A 19613-nucleotide genomic window follows, 5' to 3' on the forward strand; every position below is an offset into this window, starting at 1 on the left:
ACAAATGCTTGTATCTGGCTTAAAGATGCACCTTCAGGCTCCCTGAAAGAAATATTTTGGTAAACTTGGGAATCCATGTGACACAGATGACTGAGCAAATGAGACTGGTGCTAATAGCTGCCTAGTTGTGCCGCTTTTTTGGCTGCACCTTAATTTGGCGCTTCTGCAAGTGACTGGATGCAGTTGCTCTTTGTATTTCAGTTTTCCTGATGACTTTTGTCAGTATAGGTAACTATTTGTGCTGTCAGTCCAAATAGATGCAGCCCTCACACCAAACAGTTTAGCCTAATCAGCCAGATGACAGTCAGAGGCACCGAGAGGTGGAGTGACATGTCACATTGCAGATCATGGCAAACCTAGTAATAAAGCAGAGGTTTCATCAGTCCTGTGTTAGTTCGCTGCACTATTTGCCCCTTGCGCTTCTCTTAGGGCCAGCATAGCTCATTACAAGACTTGCATCAGTTTGCATATTTCTTCATGAGGCAGCTCAGCTCCTCAACAACCCCATTTATGCAGCCACCTTGGCACTGACTTAGGAAGGTCCTTTTGCTTCTCAATTTGAGTCCTGTCTTCTACTTGCTTTACTTCCTTGTTGTAGTGATACCAAATCAGACAGAAAATGAACTTTCTAACACAATTTGAAATATTAGAAAGCAGGTATTCTTTACTACAATGCTGGGCACTTTCAGAGGATATCTCCTCTAATCGAATGTGTGTTGTGAAACTTTACGACAGGGTATTTATTCCATCATGATTATACACACTCATTACAATGTACTTCCTAACTAATACATAAACATCACTTTCCCTACAACTAATTTGCATTCATCTGCCTCCTACTGGAGGCCTTTTATGATCCTGGAGGGTCATCTAAAGGAATCTCTGGTTGTAGTTACTGAGTGCCCCAATATGACCATTCCTTGAACTTTTCTTTCAGCATGCATGTTGCTTCTTGTTACATAACTTACCAAAACCCCTAGTATATTCCTAATTTTCTGTTTATCGACCGGTTCCAGCTACATTTATTATCCTCTGGGCATACTTTTGCATTCTTTTATCTTTTCTTGCTAGTTAGTCTTTAAGTTCTATCTAGCAACTTTGGGGGAATTGAAAATTTTTATTCTTTGTATTATCTATCAGTCTCAATGCCTTTTAGAATTGCTTTGGGAGAGCTACTGTACTCTAGTGGATATTTTAGTTTTAGTACTCCCAGGATGAAAGTTGGATTAGTTCTCTGACATTCCCTGCTTTTTGACTGCTGAGCCTTCATGCAGCTCTGTAGAGGAGCTTCACTTTTTTTCAGCATCCTCATTGTCCAGTCTGCTCTTAGCCAGACTCTTGGAACTTTTTACATGCTGTGGCTGTACTAGGGAAAATGTGAGAGAAGGCTGCTGAATGGGGGCTTCTTCCATGCATAAGAAGATGTTCCTTATTCTTTTATATACTGGTCATTGTAAACTCAGCAGGAGAAGGAAGGAAGATATGTCAATGTTGTGGATGCAGTGCAAAACTTTGCATCTTGTACTGTGCTGCCAGAGTATCTAAGTGCAGGTGATTCAGAAGAGTAACTTAGACATAGGAAATGCCAAAAAAACTACTATCAGCATGGGATGTCAAAAGTCACTCTCCATTTCTTTTTAGGCACAGATGTACACTGCTAAAACTTTTATCTGTGTGCCACACATGCAGCACTGCCTTGGCTGAGGCACATCTATTTTAAAGTTCACTTTGCATATGTAATATTTAAGTTAACTTTGCATATCTTTACAGATGTGGGAACTCTCAGAGACAGTGAAGATACAGTGAAGCAAGTTGCTTGGCTGAAGTGTAATCTGGCTTCTAAGTTAGTACAAGCCTATGCAAAACAAGCACACTTGAAAATGTTAACACTTTGAACACCTTGGCATTGCTATGAGCTCTTGTGCAGATAGTGCTGTTTGATCTATGTGTAATGTGATGGGTTTGTTGTTGCATGGATCAAGACTAGTTATATTATGGAATGATATTTAGATTGTTTTAACAGGAGACAAAAACTTACATTCCTTCTCATTCTACCAAGAGTGTATTACTTAATATCTAGTGATTGTCATAGAAGTCCTGGTATGCTGTAGGTTTCTGTACATCTAAAAAAGAATAGATAGCTGACCAGAGTGTGTGTCTCCAGGACTACCAATAGTAGATGCACAATACAGGCATGAAAATGACAACTCCTAAGCATCTTACATAAATGTGGACAAGAAAACATATGGTGCCTCTCTGGTTCTATTTGCTATAGGTCACCTGATGCTCTGTTTGTTGAGCAGATTTCAAAGACGGTTTAAAGAGAATTTCAGATTTGGCGTTTTTGAAGAGGGTTATTTTTGGTGCCTAGTGTGAGCAGTATCAAACCATTTTACTTAAAACGGAGGAATTATTTTCTAGTCTTAATACAAGTCAGTTCCCAACACACAGATGCAAACTGGCATCTTTGTTAAACTGGCATTTTGCCCACAGGCATGGCGTGCCTATTGTTGCCCAGAAAAAGAAAGCAAGATAAAGAAAAAGAACTTTTTTTATAAGACCTGAAATTACCCTATGTCGTGGTTTGACATGGAAGTGAATTTTTCCCAGGAAGTTGGGTCAAACCAATCAGTGGTCAGGTTTGGATATTGGCACCTGGAGTGACCACTGAAAGTATGGACACGCCTCTGAGAACACAGGGGGTTAAAAGCAAGAACTCCCAGGGGAACTCTCTCTTTAGTTCTGGTCGTCAGAGAGTGCAGACTCTCCCCTGCCCAGCCACGGGCTGGGTGGGGGAGGGGAAGCCACACGGCCTTGTCCAGGTAGGCCGAGGGGGCTGAGGGTCTGGAACCCAGCCAGCTCCTGTGGACGGAAGGGTGGAGAGAAGCGGAGATGCCTTTGCCCCCCCCCCATGTGGGAAAGAGACGGAGAGCCTGGCGGCACCTGGAAATCTGCCGGCAGAGGAGAAGGAGAAGGGGGGGAAATGCCCAGCGTGGGAGGCGGAAAGTCGGACTGAGATATCGGCCGTCCAGGGAGTCTGAACTTTTAACCCTTTCGAGGGAATGAGGGCTTTTTAAAAGTATTACTCCTCCTTGATTTGTAGTGGAAGAGAGATAGTCCGGGACCTGAGATGTTAGAAGAAGAAATATTTAGGTGGGAGGAGATGAAGAAGTAGCTTTTAGCTGGACTTTCCTTGTTAGCCATGGACTGAACCAAAAAAAATCTCCTGCAATAGAGACTGCATTTTAGGGGGATGCAGTGGTGACCCAGGGAGACCTGTTTCAGCTTCGAACAGCACAGGAATGGCGAGAAACGAAGAGAGCTGAAGAGGGAATGGTGATACCCTCTGTCTTCGGGAAGAAGATGAGTCCTGTTTTTGGACCCCTCGGCCCCAGGGGAAAATGGGGGGGACTGTAGTCCCAGGATGAGAAACTGAACTGTTGTATCTTTGGGTCCATGGCAAAGCATCCTTAAAGGAGCCCTATGAGCAGTCTGTCCATGCACGGTGGTGAGAGCACTGTGACATGGAAAGGAGAGTGTCACACTGGCAGATTTTTCTTCCGGGCGGTTGCCATGTGTGACAGGGAAACACAGGGGGGCAGCTGTGTTTCCTGGGGGGCCTGTGGTGCAAGAGAGACTTCTCTCTCCCTTGATAGTTTAAGCATAGATTACCTGAAGGGTGGTAATTTGATCAAGAATCCCGGGTGATGTTTCATGGCTGGGTGTGTTTGGAATTGGGAGGAGGAGGGGTGGTTTTAAAAGGTCTTCATCCTGGATTTAGTTTATGTGTTTTCTGTATTAGTAGTAGTTTAATAAAGTTTTTTTCCTTTGTTATTAAGCTTGGGCCTGCTCTGCTCTGTCCCTGATAACATCTCACAGCATTTATTTAGGGAAGGTGCATTTTCATGGGGGTGCTGGCATTGCGCCAGTGTCAAACCATGACACCCTATGTAACCTAAAGTATTTCACAGAGGTGAATAAATCAGTGTTGTATATGCTTTAAGCACCTCTAAGTAGGCACTAGAAAGATGCAGGAAAGATAGCATCAGGAATGATCAAACTCCACTTTTGTCTTCAGAATGTGCCCGTCTCTAGCTGCCTTCACAGGCTCCAGTAACTACAAATGGAAACCTGTAGGGAAACAAAACTTGTAAGGTCCCTTTGTTAAGTGCCTGAAATTCATTCATTAATTTGGACCTCTGTATGCATGTGTGTATGAAATGTTTATACAAAATCCAAAATTTAGTAAAACCATGTCATGCAAATAATTAATTAGTTAGAATGGTATAATGGTGAAGTAATGGTGTAACACAGATTACTGGAGGTGAACAAACAAGTCACTGTCAGAAGTGCGTTTCAGTCAGTGAGAGCTCAGTGTCTGCTCAAAGGAGGGATCAGTTCCTCACTGCTTAAATAACAACTGCTAAATAACAGTGCCTCCTAAAATAACAACCAGTTGTTTAAGGTGTATCTTTAAACTTTTATTGAGATGGTAGAATGAAAGCTGAAAATATAAGTTGGGTATTAAGGGCATCACAAATGAAGATCTGGGCAGAAAGTAGTGTGACCCTGGGAAAACGCTGCCAGGGCTTTTGGCCACTCTGTGGCCAGTTATTAATGGGGCAAGACACACTCGTGTGATTCAAGACAGCCAGCTCAGCTTCACCAAGGGCAAGTTCTGACCAGTGGCCTTCTGTGAGGGAGTGACTCCATCAGTGGAAGGGTGCAAGCGTCATTTATCTGGACTTCTGTAAAGCCTTTGATATGGTTTCCCCACAACATCCTTCTCTCTAAATTGGCAAGACATGAATTTGTTCAGTGGATAAGAAATTGTATGGCCTGTTGCATCCAAGGGTAGTGGTCAAATAGCTCAGGGTCCCAGTGGATGTCAAGGAAAAAATGGTGTTCCTCAGGGGTCTGTGCTCATAAGACTCTGCTTGGAGTGCTGCATCCAGCTCTGGGGTCCCCAGCACAGGAAGGACATCAACCTGTTGGAATGAATCCAGGGAAGACCACCAAGTTGATTAGAGGGCTGGAGCATCTATCCTGTGAAGACAAAGACAGCTGGGGTGTTCAGCCTGGGCAACACAAGGTTCTGAGAGGGAAACCTTACAGCACCTTCGAGTACCTAAAGAGGGCTGCAAGAGAGTGCCCTTACGAGGGCATTTAATGATAGGCCAAGGAGTGATGACTTTAAACTGAAAGAGAGTAAGTTTAGACTGGATATTAGAAAGAACATTTTTACTGTGAGGGCTGGTGAGACACTGGAACAGGTTTCCCAGAGAATTTGTGGGTGCTCCATCCCTGGAAGTGTTCAAGGCCAGGTTGGATGGGGCCCTGAACAACCTGGTCCAGAGGAAGGTGTCCCTGCCCATGGCAGGCTGGCTGGAACTGGATTGATCTTTGGAGTCCCTCCCAACCATTCTGAGATTCTCTTATTCTTGTCTTCCCTGTCTAAATACTAAAGCACAATTACATGGTAGCTAGGTAAAGCCTTAGGTTACAGTTCAGTGGAAGGAAGCCAGTTGAATTATCCATCCATTGAAAAGCCTCTGCTGCCTGTGGATGAGACTCCAGGATGGCAGGTTTGCCTCCATGCTGCAGAGAATGACACTGCCATAGTTGTTTTCTGGTTGTACTTGCCAGGCCCCATGGAGAAAATGAGTCTTTCCAACCACGTGCAGAGTGCAATAAATGTCCTCTGACAAGCTGACAGAAATTAGTGGAAGCTCAGTACTTGGCAAAAAAGAGAAACTAAGTATAGGAGGTGTTAAGAACTGAACGGAACCAACTGAACTTCGTGGCTGGGAAGTTGTGATCTTACCATTTCCTCTTACATGCTCCTGTCTGGTGTAAAGGGCTCTTTCAGTGTTTCAGCTGAGGGTGTCCTGTGTTTCAGAGCATTCAGCTACTAGGCTGCCATGAGACTTCAAAAATAAGCCTCTTCTGGAAACCAGGTGAAGTCTGTTCAGCTCAATATTCCCTTTTCTAAGGAGAGGTGATAGGTTTTACTGAGTCAGCTGATATTGAGAGGGAAGTGGAAGTGGGCCAGTAAATTACAGATACTCAGGCCATCTTTGGGCTTGAAGCTGTTTGAAGTTGAGTATCATGTTTCTGTCTCTGATCTGACTAAAGCAGTAAGATCAAAGTTACTGAAAACATAGTCTGGATCTGCAGTAGCTAATCCTTTCTGGCATGAACATTTTCTTGTGGAGCCTGTAATAGGGAAAGACTGTGTATCACAACCCCAGCTGGATGGAGACACTGGGCCACCAACTCCTTCTTCATGCTTGTGTTTTCACATGTTCCTAAGTCACCTGCATGACCATCACAAATACTTTTGTAAAGGGAATTCATGGTCAGTGAAAGGTACTGTCTGGATTGTCCAGAGAAATATCAGTGTTTTTGTAAAGGAAAAAGAAGCTCTGATAGTGAGAACATAAACTTTCTGCATTATGCATCAACATGAGTTATCTATTCTGGAAAGAGCATCTTCCAGTGGCAAGTAAAAGAATACATTGTTATCTTGTCTCTCTTTTGGGATGGCCAAGGATCTTGGCCAATTAGTGCCTGTGTTTCAATTATGAATGTTTTGTCAGTCACAGGGAATTAAATTAATATGTACAAGGAAAGAGCTATGTGTATTTTGGAACATTTTCTTTTCTGAAGCATGTAAAACAGAATAAATACAAATACACAAGCAAGAAAATTGCTCTGTCTTCTACTGCAGTAGCTGTCTGTATGGACTCAAATTCAAGTCTCCTGTTATCATTGTGCTTTGACCTTTTGCACCTGTACCATCTTTCTGCAGCTGAGGGTGAAAAATGTCTTCTGTGCAGACTGAGAGTTGAGTGAAGAGGTGAGTAGTATTTTTACATCCTTGCTGAGTTTAGGATTAGAGTTAGCAGTTCACAAAATTTTCTTTTCTAAGGTGGACACTTAATTCCTTTTTCAGGTGTTAAGAAGTAGGTGGTAGGAACACAATGCAGTTACATTCCTTGAGTCCTGAAGCAGATGCATGTTAGCTGCTACTCACAAGAAATGGTTTAGAATTTTTCAGAAGTCTGAATGTGTAGACTGGATCTCAAAAAGGGGTGAATGTGAGTTGGGTCTTAACCATAAATGGATACATCTGTAAAGCAGTCTGAAGCTATGGTGTTGCTTTATTTCATGATCTGGGCTTGCTGTACTGTTAAAGGTAAATTCCTAGTCTTCAGGCATTTAGAATATTCTGAAGCAGTCCTGTGCATGTACATACAGACTTTTCTGTCTTAAGGAACCCAAAGTGTTAAACCTAGGTTGACTAATAAATACAGATTTAAAATTCTTTCCAGTATTGGAGCAATTAATCTGTTGGTTTTATTGGAGGGACTGTTCAGTAGGACATGGTCATTTGGACACACTGCAGTCACAAAAGGAAATGTGGAAGAAGGATATAAACATAATATTAAATGGATCTATTTTCAGAGGGGCTCTGTGAAGCTGTGATAAATGATTGGCAGGTTGAAGGTATGATAAATCCAATAGTAGTGTTTATATTGTTTGTAAAAGCTCACCTTAGCACAAAAGTGCACACAGTCAGAATAGGCAGTTATAAGGAAAAAGATCCATCCCCTTCAAGTAGAGGGGGAAAGCGGACAAATCAGCAAATAAAATAGGACAATATATGCTGGCATCGCTATATCTTTATATATCTATGCAGCTGTAGATAGAATTCAAATTTATGTAGCTATAACAGGTTGATTTGCCTTTTTTAAAGTGGATATCTATGGTCCAGTCCAAACTGGAGAACAGTCCACTGTTCTGTGATTTGGGAGAGAGGTAATAAGAAACTCAGAAACAGTAGGAAAAGAACCAAGGTGGCATCAGGTCCAGTCTGAGGATTCACAAGACATCCTTATAACCCAGCTCCCTGCCACTGTACTTGAATGCACGGTTTGATATGAAGGGGCCCAGCTTGCAGGAGCTTATGAGTCAGGCAGTTGCCCATCAGGGAACTCTGAGTGCTCACACCTAGGTCTGAAGTCATGGTATGTGAACCTATGTCACTTTTTGAAAACTGGGTTCTAGGAACTCAGGTCTGCTCTCGCTGCAGAGAAAGAAGGCAACTGTCCAGGTTAAGATAATGGTGAATCCACCAACTAAGCACCCAAAAGTGAAAGATGGCTGATACAGATTTTCAGAGCAGATTGTGCCCCCTGGATATGCCATCTCCTTGGCATGTCCAGGGGGCCAGTCCTTCCATAATGCTGATTCCCTCCTTCTCAGTGTTAATAGGAAGCTCTGCCTGCTCCTGTAGGAGAGTCCTGGCATCCAAGTCTCTGCTTTGTACTGGGACCACATCAGGGGCACTTGGGCTCTTGCTGGACATTTGCTTTTTTGAGAACTGTAGTATCAGCAAATGTTGTGAACTCAGGGCAGCTTTTCCAAACAGGGAAGGGCAGCAGGTAAGGCACAAGACCCTTGCAGCAACAGGTTTGGAGAAGAACGTGACCTTACCTGAAGGTGATACTGGGAGATTTGGGCTCAATACTTGTAGATATCAACTTTGGAGTCAGTAATTTTTCATAGTGTCTTTCAAGTCTGCTACTTGCATGACTCTTGAGGGTCTTAACTTCTGTCAGGTAAAAGGAAGCATTCCTGTTGGTCTCTGTAAGTACAAAGCTATTGCCTTAATCTGTTCTCAAGATGGAATGATTACTATGGGCTAAGGTGTGTTCACGTAACGTAAGATTTCCTGCTATGTGTGCAGCAGGACATGGAAAGTCTCCACTTTCTGCACTTCTACAGGAATTCATGAGATCACCTTAGTCAGAAAGCTATTCTTTAAACAATATCTTCATATTTTCTCTTTGTCCTCTGAGAAGTCAACCTCCCTCTACACTCCTTCCCAAGAAATCCCTACCTTTCTCCTTTCCTTTGTGAAACAGTACCTTCTGGGCAGCCCACACACAGGCATTACCGCTAAGAACTACACTTCCCATCCCTTTGGTTTAGGCTGGTAATTGGATTCATTTAATCTCCTTTTGGCGTCATGCTTTTTTACCGTATCCCAATTCTCTTTGGACCAGATTTGAAAGATAGACAGGGATCAGAGGCTGCCAGCAGGTACAGAATGAACTGGGCAAGGGAACAAGAAAACAAGGAGTGGCAGGGAAATTATGTGCCTTCTATGGGAAAGGAGCTAGAGACAAAAATGAGGGCAAAATGCAGATAAGAAATAGACTACTTTCTTACCCCACAGTGTGTGAAAGGGAGACAATGTGCATCCTGATGGAAAAAAGCAGCAAAAACAGATGACTCAGAACTGACCAAAATCCAAAGGCTACAGATCCTTTCTGAAAGCACTGAGAGTCTGTATTTGGAGACATCTGTGGCATGCTTTTAGCTTCATTGCAGGGCTTGATTAATTGATCTGCTGGAGCTCTTCCACACTTCAGTGCAGTTGAAATCCTATTTTCTGAGCCACAGTTAATTGAGGCTCTAAGTTACCTGAAGAATGAATATCTCCTCAGAGTTATGACTTCAGCACATAAGTACCACTAAGACTTAACTGTATAAATCTTTAAACACTGATGAACTAATGTCTTGGGGCCAAATTTAGTACACAGTGTTCTGTGCACATCTAGTGTTCTGTAAATCTTTACTTCTAATGGTGTGTGATACCTCTGTGAAAATGCTGAAGCCAGATTTGCAGCACATTCATTCAATGTTGTCCATGGTTGCAAAGGTATGCTTGTTAGGTGTTTACTCACAGGGAAAATGCAAAATAAGAAGAATTACACTTAAACAGGAATTGTCCAAAAATGCATGTCAATTTTCACCAACACGTTCTCGTATCTACTGTAATCCTTGCTAAAGCAGAAAAGCAGATGTACATCTGATTCTCCCAGTCTGAAGAAAGAAAAAAGTAGCTACAATGATGTGCCAATGAAAGTAATTAAAAAGTAACGAGAAACAGTTATTTTTACATAAGTGCTGTTTGGGTAATAAGGATCTGAGGAAGGAGGACATTAGCAGTACAGTTCATGGGCAGGGAGAGGAAAGTACCCTTTACTTCAGCTTGGTCCGCTACTCGTGGTCCTGTCATTTGGAGAGACTAAAGTATCCTCCTGTGTATTTGTCTCCTTTGCACTTTTTAGAATTTAATAGTAATTATTATATATAACATAGGATTATAGATCCCTAAGGCATTTCTTAGAAATATGAACATGCATGTTATAGAACTAAATATTAGTAAATAGGAATTTGTAAAATAATACTGTGTTGTAAGTTTTTAATTTGCAGAAATAACTGGGCACTATGAGTATGAAACATGCTGTAGTAGTTCAAGTTCACCTGCAGTGGATCAATTAGCTGACAGAATTCATAGACTCAGAATTCATTAGAGGAATTGTTTCTTGGAGGTTTTTGTTTGTGTTTTTCTTTAGCACTTCAGAGTTAATTCAGAGTTTTTTGAGGAGTTCTCATTACACTCATCCAGAGCATCTATAAATAATTCTGCTGGATTAAAGGGAATAAAGACAATCTGTAAGAGACATTTTTTAAGCACAGTTTGGCTTGGTAGCAAGGAAATGGGCAGAAAGCCACTGCAAAGGAGAGCTTTGAAAAAAAAAAAATGAGCCAGGCAGTACTCAAGAACTTAATCAGGCATGAATACGACATCCACTGAGGTCTCCCCTGCAGTGCTTGTGTGAGACAAATCTACCATTATTTCTTGGTCTACCATCAGTCCATCCTCTGATCACTCCCCTCTTGCCTGCAAACAAAGGCTGCCTCACCTGCAAAACCAAATGTGAGTATGGAAGTGCTCCTCTTGCACAGAGGGTCTCATTTGAAGTGGGGCAGTCTGTAAGTCCTTTCTCTTTACTTGGCCTGGTGCATCAGTTTTATCTGTATCTTACCTCAACCTAGGGGATTATTGATATCCATTTCAGAGCTGAAATGATAAAATATTGAAGTGTAATCTTGGTGCTTTCTTGCAGCCATAAGTCAAGGTCCTGCCCTGATCACAGAATGGGACAGGTTGGGAGGGACTATAGTGGGTCATCTGGTCCAACCTCCCTGCTCAAGCAGGATCATCCTAGAGCACATGGCACAGCATTGCATCAAGACAGTTTTCGAGTGTCATCCTGTTCTTTTAAAAGTTTTTAAGTTCTTTTAAAAGCTTTCTATGCCTTCTGATGTTTACATATTTCTACTAGAGTTCTCATGCACTGGTCACGTAAATAATGATTGGTTTGCATTCTTCTTTGTGGGAAGAAAAAATTGATAGAGTGTTAGTTTGACCAGTGTGGTTGGAGAGGTGGCAATTTCTTCCTCCAATCCAATGTCACTTTTAAAATTCTGTATATTGTAAGGTCAGAAATAAAACTTCCTTCCTTTTGCTCTTTTGATCTTAGTGTGAGTGTGTGAGTTATCTCGTGTCGTAGTGCAACACTTGAGTGTCTCCAGTGAGGGAGATTCCACAACCTCTCTAGGAAATCTGTCCAATGCTTGACCACCCACAGAGTAAAGAAATTCTTCCTTATATTCAGGTGGAACTTTGTGCCTCAGTTTCTGCCCATTGCCTCTTGTCCTGGCATGGAGTTACTCTTCCCCAGGTGCAGGACCCTGCATTTGTCTTGAATTTCAGGCAGTTCTTCTCTGCTCATCTCTCCAACCTGTTGAGATCCTTCTGAAGGGCTGCGCAGCACTAGGGGTTATTGGCCACTCCTTTCAGGTTTGTGTCCTCAGTGAACTTGTTGCTGCAACCAGATTTCTGTAGAGAAACTCAGTCCTTCATATACTTAACCCTCTTAGGTCTGTGCTTGTTTCCTGTAGGTGGAGTGGGTTCTTGGCCCCTTCGTTGCCAGCAGAGTTATGCATACAGGCAGGGCAGTCAAGGAAAGGACTGACTGAGTGTTCCTTGGAGGTCCATGTGTGGTTTCCACAGACTTGCCTTTTTTTTTTTTTTTTTTTTCCTCAGCAAGCTGGAAAAGAAGGTCCTACTAGAGAAAGAAGGAAAAATTTTGTGCTGGCCTAGCTCAGGCTTCCTAATAACTTTGTATTAGAGGAACTATTTCTGTTTTAACTATTTGAAATATAACTTGCTGATGATGGAAAGCATTTTCAAAACTTTGAATGTAGAAGCTCCCTATTTTCCCCAAAACAGCACAGTGTGAGCAGCCTCAGTGCAAGCATGGTCATCCATGAGCAGTCTTTATGCATTGTTTGCTCTCTGCTGAGACAATTGCATAGCTGGCAGCTGTGTTTCTGATTTTCAGGAAGCTGCTGCCCATCCCATTATAAGTGATGAATGTCATTTGTTTTCCTGAGGAGACTGAATAGCTCCCATATGTTCAGAGCCTTTTGGTCAGTATTACTGTCACTGCATCAAAAGTTTTGCATCACCAAGTTCAATTATCTACTTAAGGCTTTTCACAAATCTGCATTTCTTACTGAATCCAGTCTTGGTCTTCTGTTTGAATGCTTCTCCCACTAATCTCATGCTCTTCAGCTTGATTCTTTTATCATGAATTGCTGCCCAATAAAACAACACTTTTCTCCTTTATATCCCTCTTGAGACCTCTCTCTTGTGCAGTATTGCTTACCAGACACCAGATAATTTGGTGTTGCTGGGAAATACAATGCTGAGGAAAAGCAGCAGTTTTAATTGTTCTGTAAATGCTCAAGTGACTCGTAACCATTAAATTGTTCAGTCCCCAGCTTGTGCAGTGATGTGCTGTGGCTTGTGATAGCCCCCCTAAATATATCCTCCATTCCCTTTATGTCTCACTGTGTACTTTCTGTTTTATTTTGGATGAAATATTTTACAGGAGGAGCTGTGATTTGTGGATTTGCTTAGTGCCTAGGACAGTGAACCAATTTTGTTTGGGCTACCACACACTGGCATCTGCCCTGTCTTGGGATGCTCCTAGTCAGCAGGAAGTCAGTGAGGACTCTTGCAAGCATATTGTAAGAAGGAAGTTTCCATCGAGGTTGGGCCCACTGGAGACACAACAGTAGAGAAGGCAAATATTGAGACATATCAGTGCCAGTGCACTGATGTTTGTCTCTTTGCAGTTGTGGTGAAAGCCACGTGACTCAAAAAAACTCTTTGCAATGGGTTAACTTCTATTATTGTAGATGTCTGAGACCTGATCTACATTCCATTATTAGACTTCTAGTCTAGTAACTAAATATTTTGAAAACAATAAAAAAGAAACAGAAAGTAAATAGGTTTCATTTCCTGGTGTAGAACCAGGAAAGAGAAATCATCATTGCACAGAGGATATAGTGTGGGGCAGAACAAGACATGGCTATTAGTCTTTGGCTTTTGCAGGGAGGTATAAGGCAATGGAAGTAACTGGTGAGGGGATCCTTGAGATGAAAATGAAGAGGGAAGGACCCTCTGTGCATTTGATCCAACTTTGTGAATAGATTTGCAAAATTAGAAGGGTACTCCCAGCTAACAGTTCAAGTACATTTAATGTAAAGCTGTAGAGAGAAGTGCAAGGACTAAGGATCACAAGTGAAAGTTAGGCTTAGAAAAGAGAGGAAAACCATACAATCCCTTGGCAACTTAGTAAAATCTTTACAATAATTTTCTTGTCTGGATAATGACATTACATATTACAGAAACCTCACAGCATATTCTGAGGTGGAAGGGACCCACAAGGATCATCAAGTCCAACTCTTAAGTGAATGGCCCACACAGGGATCAAACCCGTAACCTTGGCATTATTAGTATCATGCTCTTACCAGTGAAGCTAATTACATTATTATTACATTTTACTTTGTTTCAATTATTAAACTCATCTTAACTCATGAGTTGTACTTTTTCCCCCCCCCCTCCCCGATTCTTCTTCCCATCCCACCGGAGAGCAGTGAGCAAGTGGCTCTCTGGCACTTAGTTGCTAGCTGGGTTTAAATCACGACTCTTTCTTACTGCTTTCCCTGACTTCTGTACCTCTGATTTTTGACTTCTTTTTGAAATGATGTCAGAATGAAGTAATGATAGGAGGATTCAGAGTCCTAAGCTTATCAACTGTGTTGGCAAACTAACCAAGTAACATTACATTGACAAACTCTCCTTGGTTTGCAGTGCCCTTATGCATCAGCTTCTTATGGACTGTGTGGTTATACACCTCCTGCATATTTCTCAGGTGCCACCTCCTCTGCTGTCTCGCAGGATGTCTTGGGATTGAATTTAGGAGACGTGGCAATCTCTAGTGATTCTTTATTCTTTCACCTACAAGCTCACTATGTGCTGTTGAGCTTTCTCTGTAGCATGTAAAATGGATTCTGCCATTAGAAAATGGGTCTTTGTTCAAGCACCCAATTCATATGAACTGTCGAGGCTTTGGTTATTTGTGTGTCTGGTTAAGAGACGTGTGAATGGATCATGGATACAGCTCTGTCCTTTTCACTTTCAATATTCCCCTATGCATATCTTCTTCATGTTTGTTATTATAGTTCTATTTTTCCTTATAGAAGTTTCTCTTATCTCCTAGCAGAATGTCAGTTGCATGCTAATACTTTGTTCAGAGAGGCACTGTGTTTACAGGGCAGGGCAGGAACAGCCTCTTTCCAGATGCCATGGAATGACTGTACATCAAGTTAGTGTGGTCCTTTCCCTAGCACATTGTGCCACGGAACTGACAAGTGCAGAGCAAGTTAAATAGTGCTTGGTAAAGAGTTCAGAGAAACTCAACTTGAAAGAGTTAAGTTTTCAAGGATGAAAGAGGTCAAATCCATCCTGTGGTGTAAATCTGCAAGGCTTTAGTAAAATTATGCTTATAATCATCCCGTGTAATTGACTGTAGCATGGCAGACTTGTGAATCTCTACAGAAATTGTAAAAGCTAATTGTGATGAAACAGCTCAGTGATAAGCAAATTGTGCCTTTTCAAAAACTCTTCACCAATTTCTTCCTGTATAGACAATTAGGGTTTGTTCTCATTTCCTATTGATCATGACTAACTACCCCTCTCTAGGCTCAGCTGTTCCTTTTTATTCTCCTCCTTTGTGCTTTGCTGTCCTGAAGCCAAATCTGAATGGATTTCAGTGGCTCTCTTGTGCTTTTTTACTTGGTATCAGGAAGTCTGGCACCATAAGAAAATTATTTTATAAATGCTAGCCATACAATGGATGAGTTCTTCAACAGGCAAAATAAAAGTTCAGCTGAATAATGAGTGCAAGGTATGGTGTCTGTGAGTGTAAAATCTCTGAATTTTCTTCTCCAGTTCCCTTGCTGTAGCTCCCATCAAAGCTCAGTTTTAGACTACAGGAAACATTTTGGGTATAGAGACTGTAGGCAACAGCTGGAAAGGCTCAGTTTTACAATTCTGTGTTCAATTATTCTATTCCACAGTAGAATCAGAAAAGTAAGTTTTTTGAAAAGAATAAATAGGTGATGTGTACTCCTTGTGGGATTAAATTCTTTGGCAACATTGCTCCTGGCAAAGCCCTTGTACTTATCAACTCCTTCCTTACTGCCAGTGTAATACCAGTGGCATCCCATTTTTCAGGCAGAGCAGTATGTGTTGTTCAGGCCCATCCTGAGTCATGGAGCCCTGTAAGATGCCACCTTTCTCCAGGCCTTAAAATCTGCTGTGGTGAAAACGAGAGTAACTTCTTTCTCAAATTTATCCATTGTTACAAGTTTGTGTGTTGCCATCTGGGGGACAAGGACTTGTGACATCCTCGTTGACTCTTCTCTCCCTCTCTCTCCCTCTTCCTTTCAGAGTGCTGCTGGGGTGAGTGCAGAAGAATGGCTGCGGCAGAACCTCTGACCGCTTTCTCACGATGGTACCTCTACGCCATCCATGGCTATTTCTGTGAGGTGATGTTCACAGCTGCCTGGGAGTTTGTAGTCAACTTCAACTGGAAGTTCCCCGGTGTTACCAGTGTGTGGGCACTCTTCATCTATGGCACCTCCATCCTTATTGTGGAGAAGATGTATCTGTATCTCAAAGACAAGTGTAACATTTTAGTGCGCTGCTTCATTTACACACTGTGGACATACCTCTGGGAGTTCACCACTGGCCTCATCCTACGCCAGTTCAATGCCTGCCCGTGGGACTATTCCCAGTTTGATTTTGACTTCATGGGCCTGATCACCCTGGAGTATGCCATCCCATGGTTTTGTGCTTCTTTCATCATGGAGCAGCTGGTGATCAGAAACACCCTGCGCTTACGATTTGATGAGACTGCTGAGCCTGGGGCCCCCACTGCGCCTGTTGCCTTGGCCAATGGCCACGTGAAGACGGATTGAGCAGCGACTTAGAGCCATACTTAGCAATCTGAGAGAGCCCAGATCTCTACCACTGACAGTCAGCTCTGGCTCTGAGGTACTGCTCCTTGCTGTATAAGATTCATAACCCCATTTTTCTAATGGGGATGTGCATGGGATATACCAGAAAAAATGGAACCAATAGATTTTCTATGGATTTTACTCTTTGGGCTCCAAGGACCAATATCAGTTACTTGTTAGTTAGGTTGTTTCTGATTTTAACTTATTACTGATGAAAGCAGTCCTTTTGCTTACACTTTAAAGTGGAGAAAGAAGAAAAAAGAAATGCTACGGTGGAAACGCATCCTAAAAAACCACACCTAATCAGTGGATGGGCATGGACACGCCAGCTGAGTTAGTGATTGGCTTACTCCATTAGGCAATATTCAGGTGCTTGCTTGCAACCAATACCTCCCGTGGGACCTGAGATGCTGCAGGAACAAGCAAAATCCATCTGCTGTTGAGAAGTACCTAAGACTGGCAGTCTGCTGGGGAGGTAGATGGTGTTCCCCTCACCAGGTCCCATTGGCCTCTCCCCAGGTTCTTTGTTGCACCATGAAATAATCTGGTGCTGGACATCTTGCTGAACTTATATGGATATTGTACTTTTTGAATTCTCAGTCCTGATACTTCTGATACTCAATAGAAATATTTTTTTTCCTTCTTTTTTTTTCCATTCTTTTTTTTTTTTTTTTCTAAAAAGGCCCTTTTTGCCAAGTGAATTTTACCATAATCTGTGCTATCTGAATCTTGGCAAAAGGCACAAGAAATAGTGCAAGTCTTCCCATCTCCTTTGTCCCCACAAAGCAGATCTTGCTGCAGATTCCAGCTCCCATCTCAGCCATGCAAACCTTGTAGAGACTATATAGCCCACAAGACTTTTCTGCCTTCCTTTCCAGGGATTCCTCTGTTTCTGGTGATGTTGATGACTTAGTCTGGTTGCAGCCCATTGTATTTGAAGGTCAAAACCTCCATGTGGCTAACCCAGGATTTGGTCCTCTGGCACTGACTCCCATGTTCCTTCAGCACTGGCAAACAACAGCAAAAACATCAAAAACCAAAACACCTGTCTCTGAAAAGCATGCACTTCTTCATGCTCTGCCTGAATGAGGCTTTGAGTTAGGGTGTGAGAGCAGCAGCAGAGAGGTGGAGCAGGAGGGACTGCTGTGGCTTCACTGTAGACCTACCTGCACCAGGGACAGTTTGAAATGTAACCGATTGGGAACATTTATGGAGAACAAGGACAGCTGTGGTGCAGGGAATGTGTTTGATAGTGGCAGCAATAAGTTTGTAATTCACTCTGTCAAATCTTGGCCTTTGAAGTTAGCAAGAAACAGAGAGCTTCCAGCTGACAGATGTCTCACTCCTGAACAGATATATGGGGAAAGTTTGCGAGAGTTGTCCCAAAAGGCCAGATTATTTTTTCTTGTTCTTCCACCACAGTCAGCAGAGCTGTACCAGGGATACAGCAGAGCTGTACCAGGCCAGATTATTTTTTCTTGTTCTTCCACCACAGTCAGGAGAGCTGTACCAGGGATAATTTGGCTTGAAATGCAAATCTGTTGTAGGATTCCACTCTTATTTTGGAAATAGTTGGGCCATTTCTGTGTATGTCCCTTGTCTCTGGCAGGGGGTGCTCAGCTATGAACCTGCTCTTGCCCTGGTGCAGCCATTCCTGAGAGGAAAAGCACTGCTGGCCCTGTGAGTAGAATGGTTTCTTGGTTCTGCTCTTACAGGGCAGTGTTAATCCTTTTTTGTATTACACAGAGAGCAATTATTTTATTCCTTCCCTTCCCCTTTTCACATGGCATCCATTGCTGGCAATGGACACATGAAAACAGTGGTGGCAAGGATTTAATCAAATCTGCCCTGGATATGCAATGTATCCCAAATCACTGAGAATACTTAGGTGGGTATTTAGAGTTCCCTTTTTACAGTTCATTAAATTAAAAGAGATCAAACACTGAACAGATAGTTCTTTTGATGCTGTGATGCCAGTGTTATGAAATCAGAGGAACAGTATGTAGTTGATAAGCCTTGTTGGTCTCAGGAGTATAAACCCAGGCAAAACAGTCACCTGAAACTGTACATGGAAGGAAAAAAAAGAGCTTTGTGTGTGGGATAATGTAGATGAGCTCTACTGGAGCAGAACAAGAATTGCAAGGTGCAGATGAGAGTTGGGATCCCACCATTTTGGCCCTGATCATGTCATGATCATCAAATGCAGTGTCTAAAGCTGGGTTGTCCTCTCACAGCATAGCTTAAATGTGGTGTTGTGCTGCCTCCTACACCGCCCCCACATCATGTAAAACCCTAAGCTTTATAGAAAGAACCTTAGGATCCGTGCTTTCTCCTTAGCTGTTATAAAACTCTTTGGAAAGGTTAAAAGGAGTTAGCAGTGTGGTGTGGAGGACTGGCTGTCTGCAGAGCTAACCTGGTGTGCAATAGCAGTTGTGTCTGTTATTGTCTGTACTTAAGAAGGCCCCATATAAACGACACTTTGTGTTTTGCTGAGTGATGTAATATTTAACTGCTCAAAATATGGAAGGGTTTCCCAGCAGCATCTAGTATCCTAGGGCATTGTTCTTATTGCCTGTGTCATTGAAACAGCCGTTGTAGTCTGCTTTCCACTGGTGTCTGATGTGTACCACCCAGCTATTGCATCTTCATAGAGTGGTAATTTATACCCAGAAGTGCACTTTACTTGCAGCTTGCACACCAGAAACAGAAAAGAACCTGGCAAATTCTTAAATAATTTAATTGTGTATAATACCACATACTTAATGCAGCAGGATTAGCCAGACTTCTCCTTTCTGAGCAACGTGGCTGCTGTCAAAGCTTTGTCTTTTCTGCAAAATCTCCCTTTTTAATACATGTGATGCTTCTTATAACATCTTGCAGAACTGCCCAGAGCACGTTGCCAGGATCTCAGTGAGAACTTGGGAGCTGGACTGAAGTTGAAGAGACATTTACATTAAGAAGAAAAAAAAACGCACAAGGCCTAACATTTGTTTGTATGTGTATCTTCCTCAGTAGATTAAAGTTGCCTGTTTTGAGTTCACCAGCAATAAAAAAAAACTTGTGATTTATCTACTTTGTCCTAACTGCAGCAAAGAGAAAGTGACCCTGATCTCTGCTTTTCTTTTCCAGGGGGTGGTGGGATATGGACTCCCCAGTGTTCTAGTTTTGCATCTATTCTCTTACTTGTCTCGTGTACAGTCCACCCTAAAGGATCTCAAAGTGTGTGATAAAAAAATACAGAGTGTGGTGTCTGTCACACAAGAGGCAGTTCAAGCATTACTGTGGTATCTGTTCATACTCCAAAGATCTTGCCAGAG

At 42.3% G+C, this 19613-nt stretch overlaps 1 protein-coding gene across 1 annotated transcript in view; it reads left to right on the plus strand.

Annotated features, from left to right (window-relative positions):
* The window catches only part of TMEM229B (transmembrane protein 229B), a 34605-nt gene extending 15241 nt beyond the window's left edge, over nucleotides 1-19364 (plus strand). Inside the window, exon 3 of the mRNA XM_053945068.1 lies at nucleotides 15728-19364. Within this exon, the coding sequence (XP_053801043.1) occupies nucleotides 15754-16257 (504 nt within the window). The 5' untranslated portion in view covers nucleotides 15728-15753 and the 3' untranslated portion in view covers nucleotides 16258-19364. The remainder of the gene's footprint in view (nucleotides 1-15727) is intronic.
* The last annotated feature ends 249 nt before the right edge of the window (nucleotides 19365-19613 follow it).

The sequence above is a fragment of the Vidua chalybeata genome, chromosome 6, assembly GCF_026979565.1.
Source record: "Vidua chalybeata isolate OUT-0048 chromosome 6, bVidCha1 merged haplotype, whole genome shotgun sequence".
NCBI classification, from domain to species: domain Eukaryota; kingdom Metazoa; phylum Chordata; class Aves; order Passeriformes; family Viduidae; genus Vidua; species Vidua chalybeata.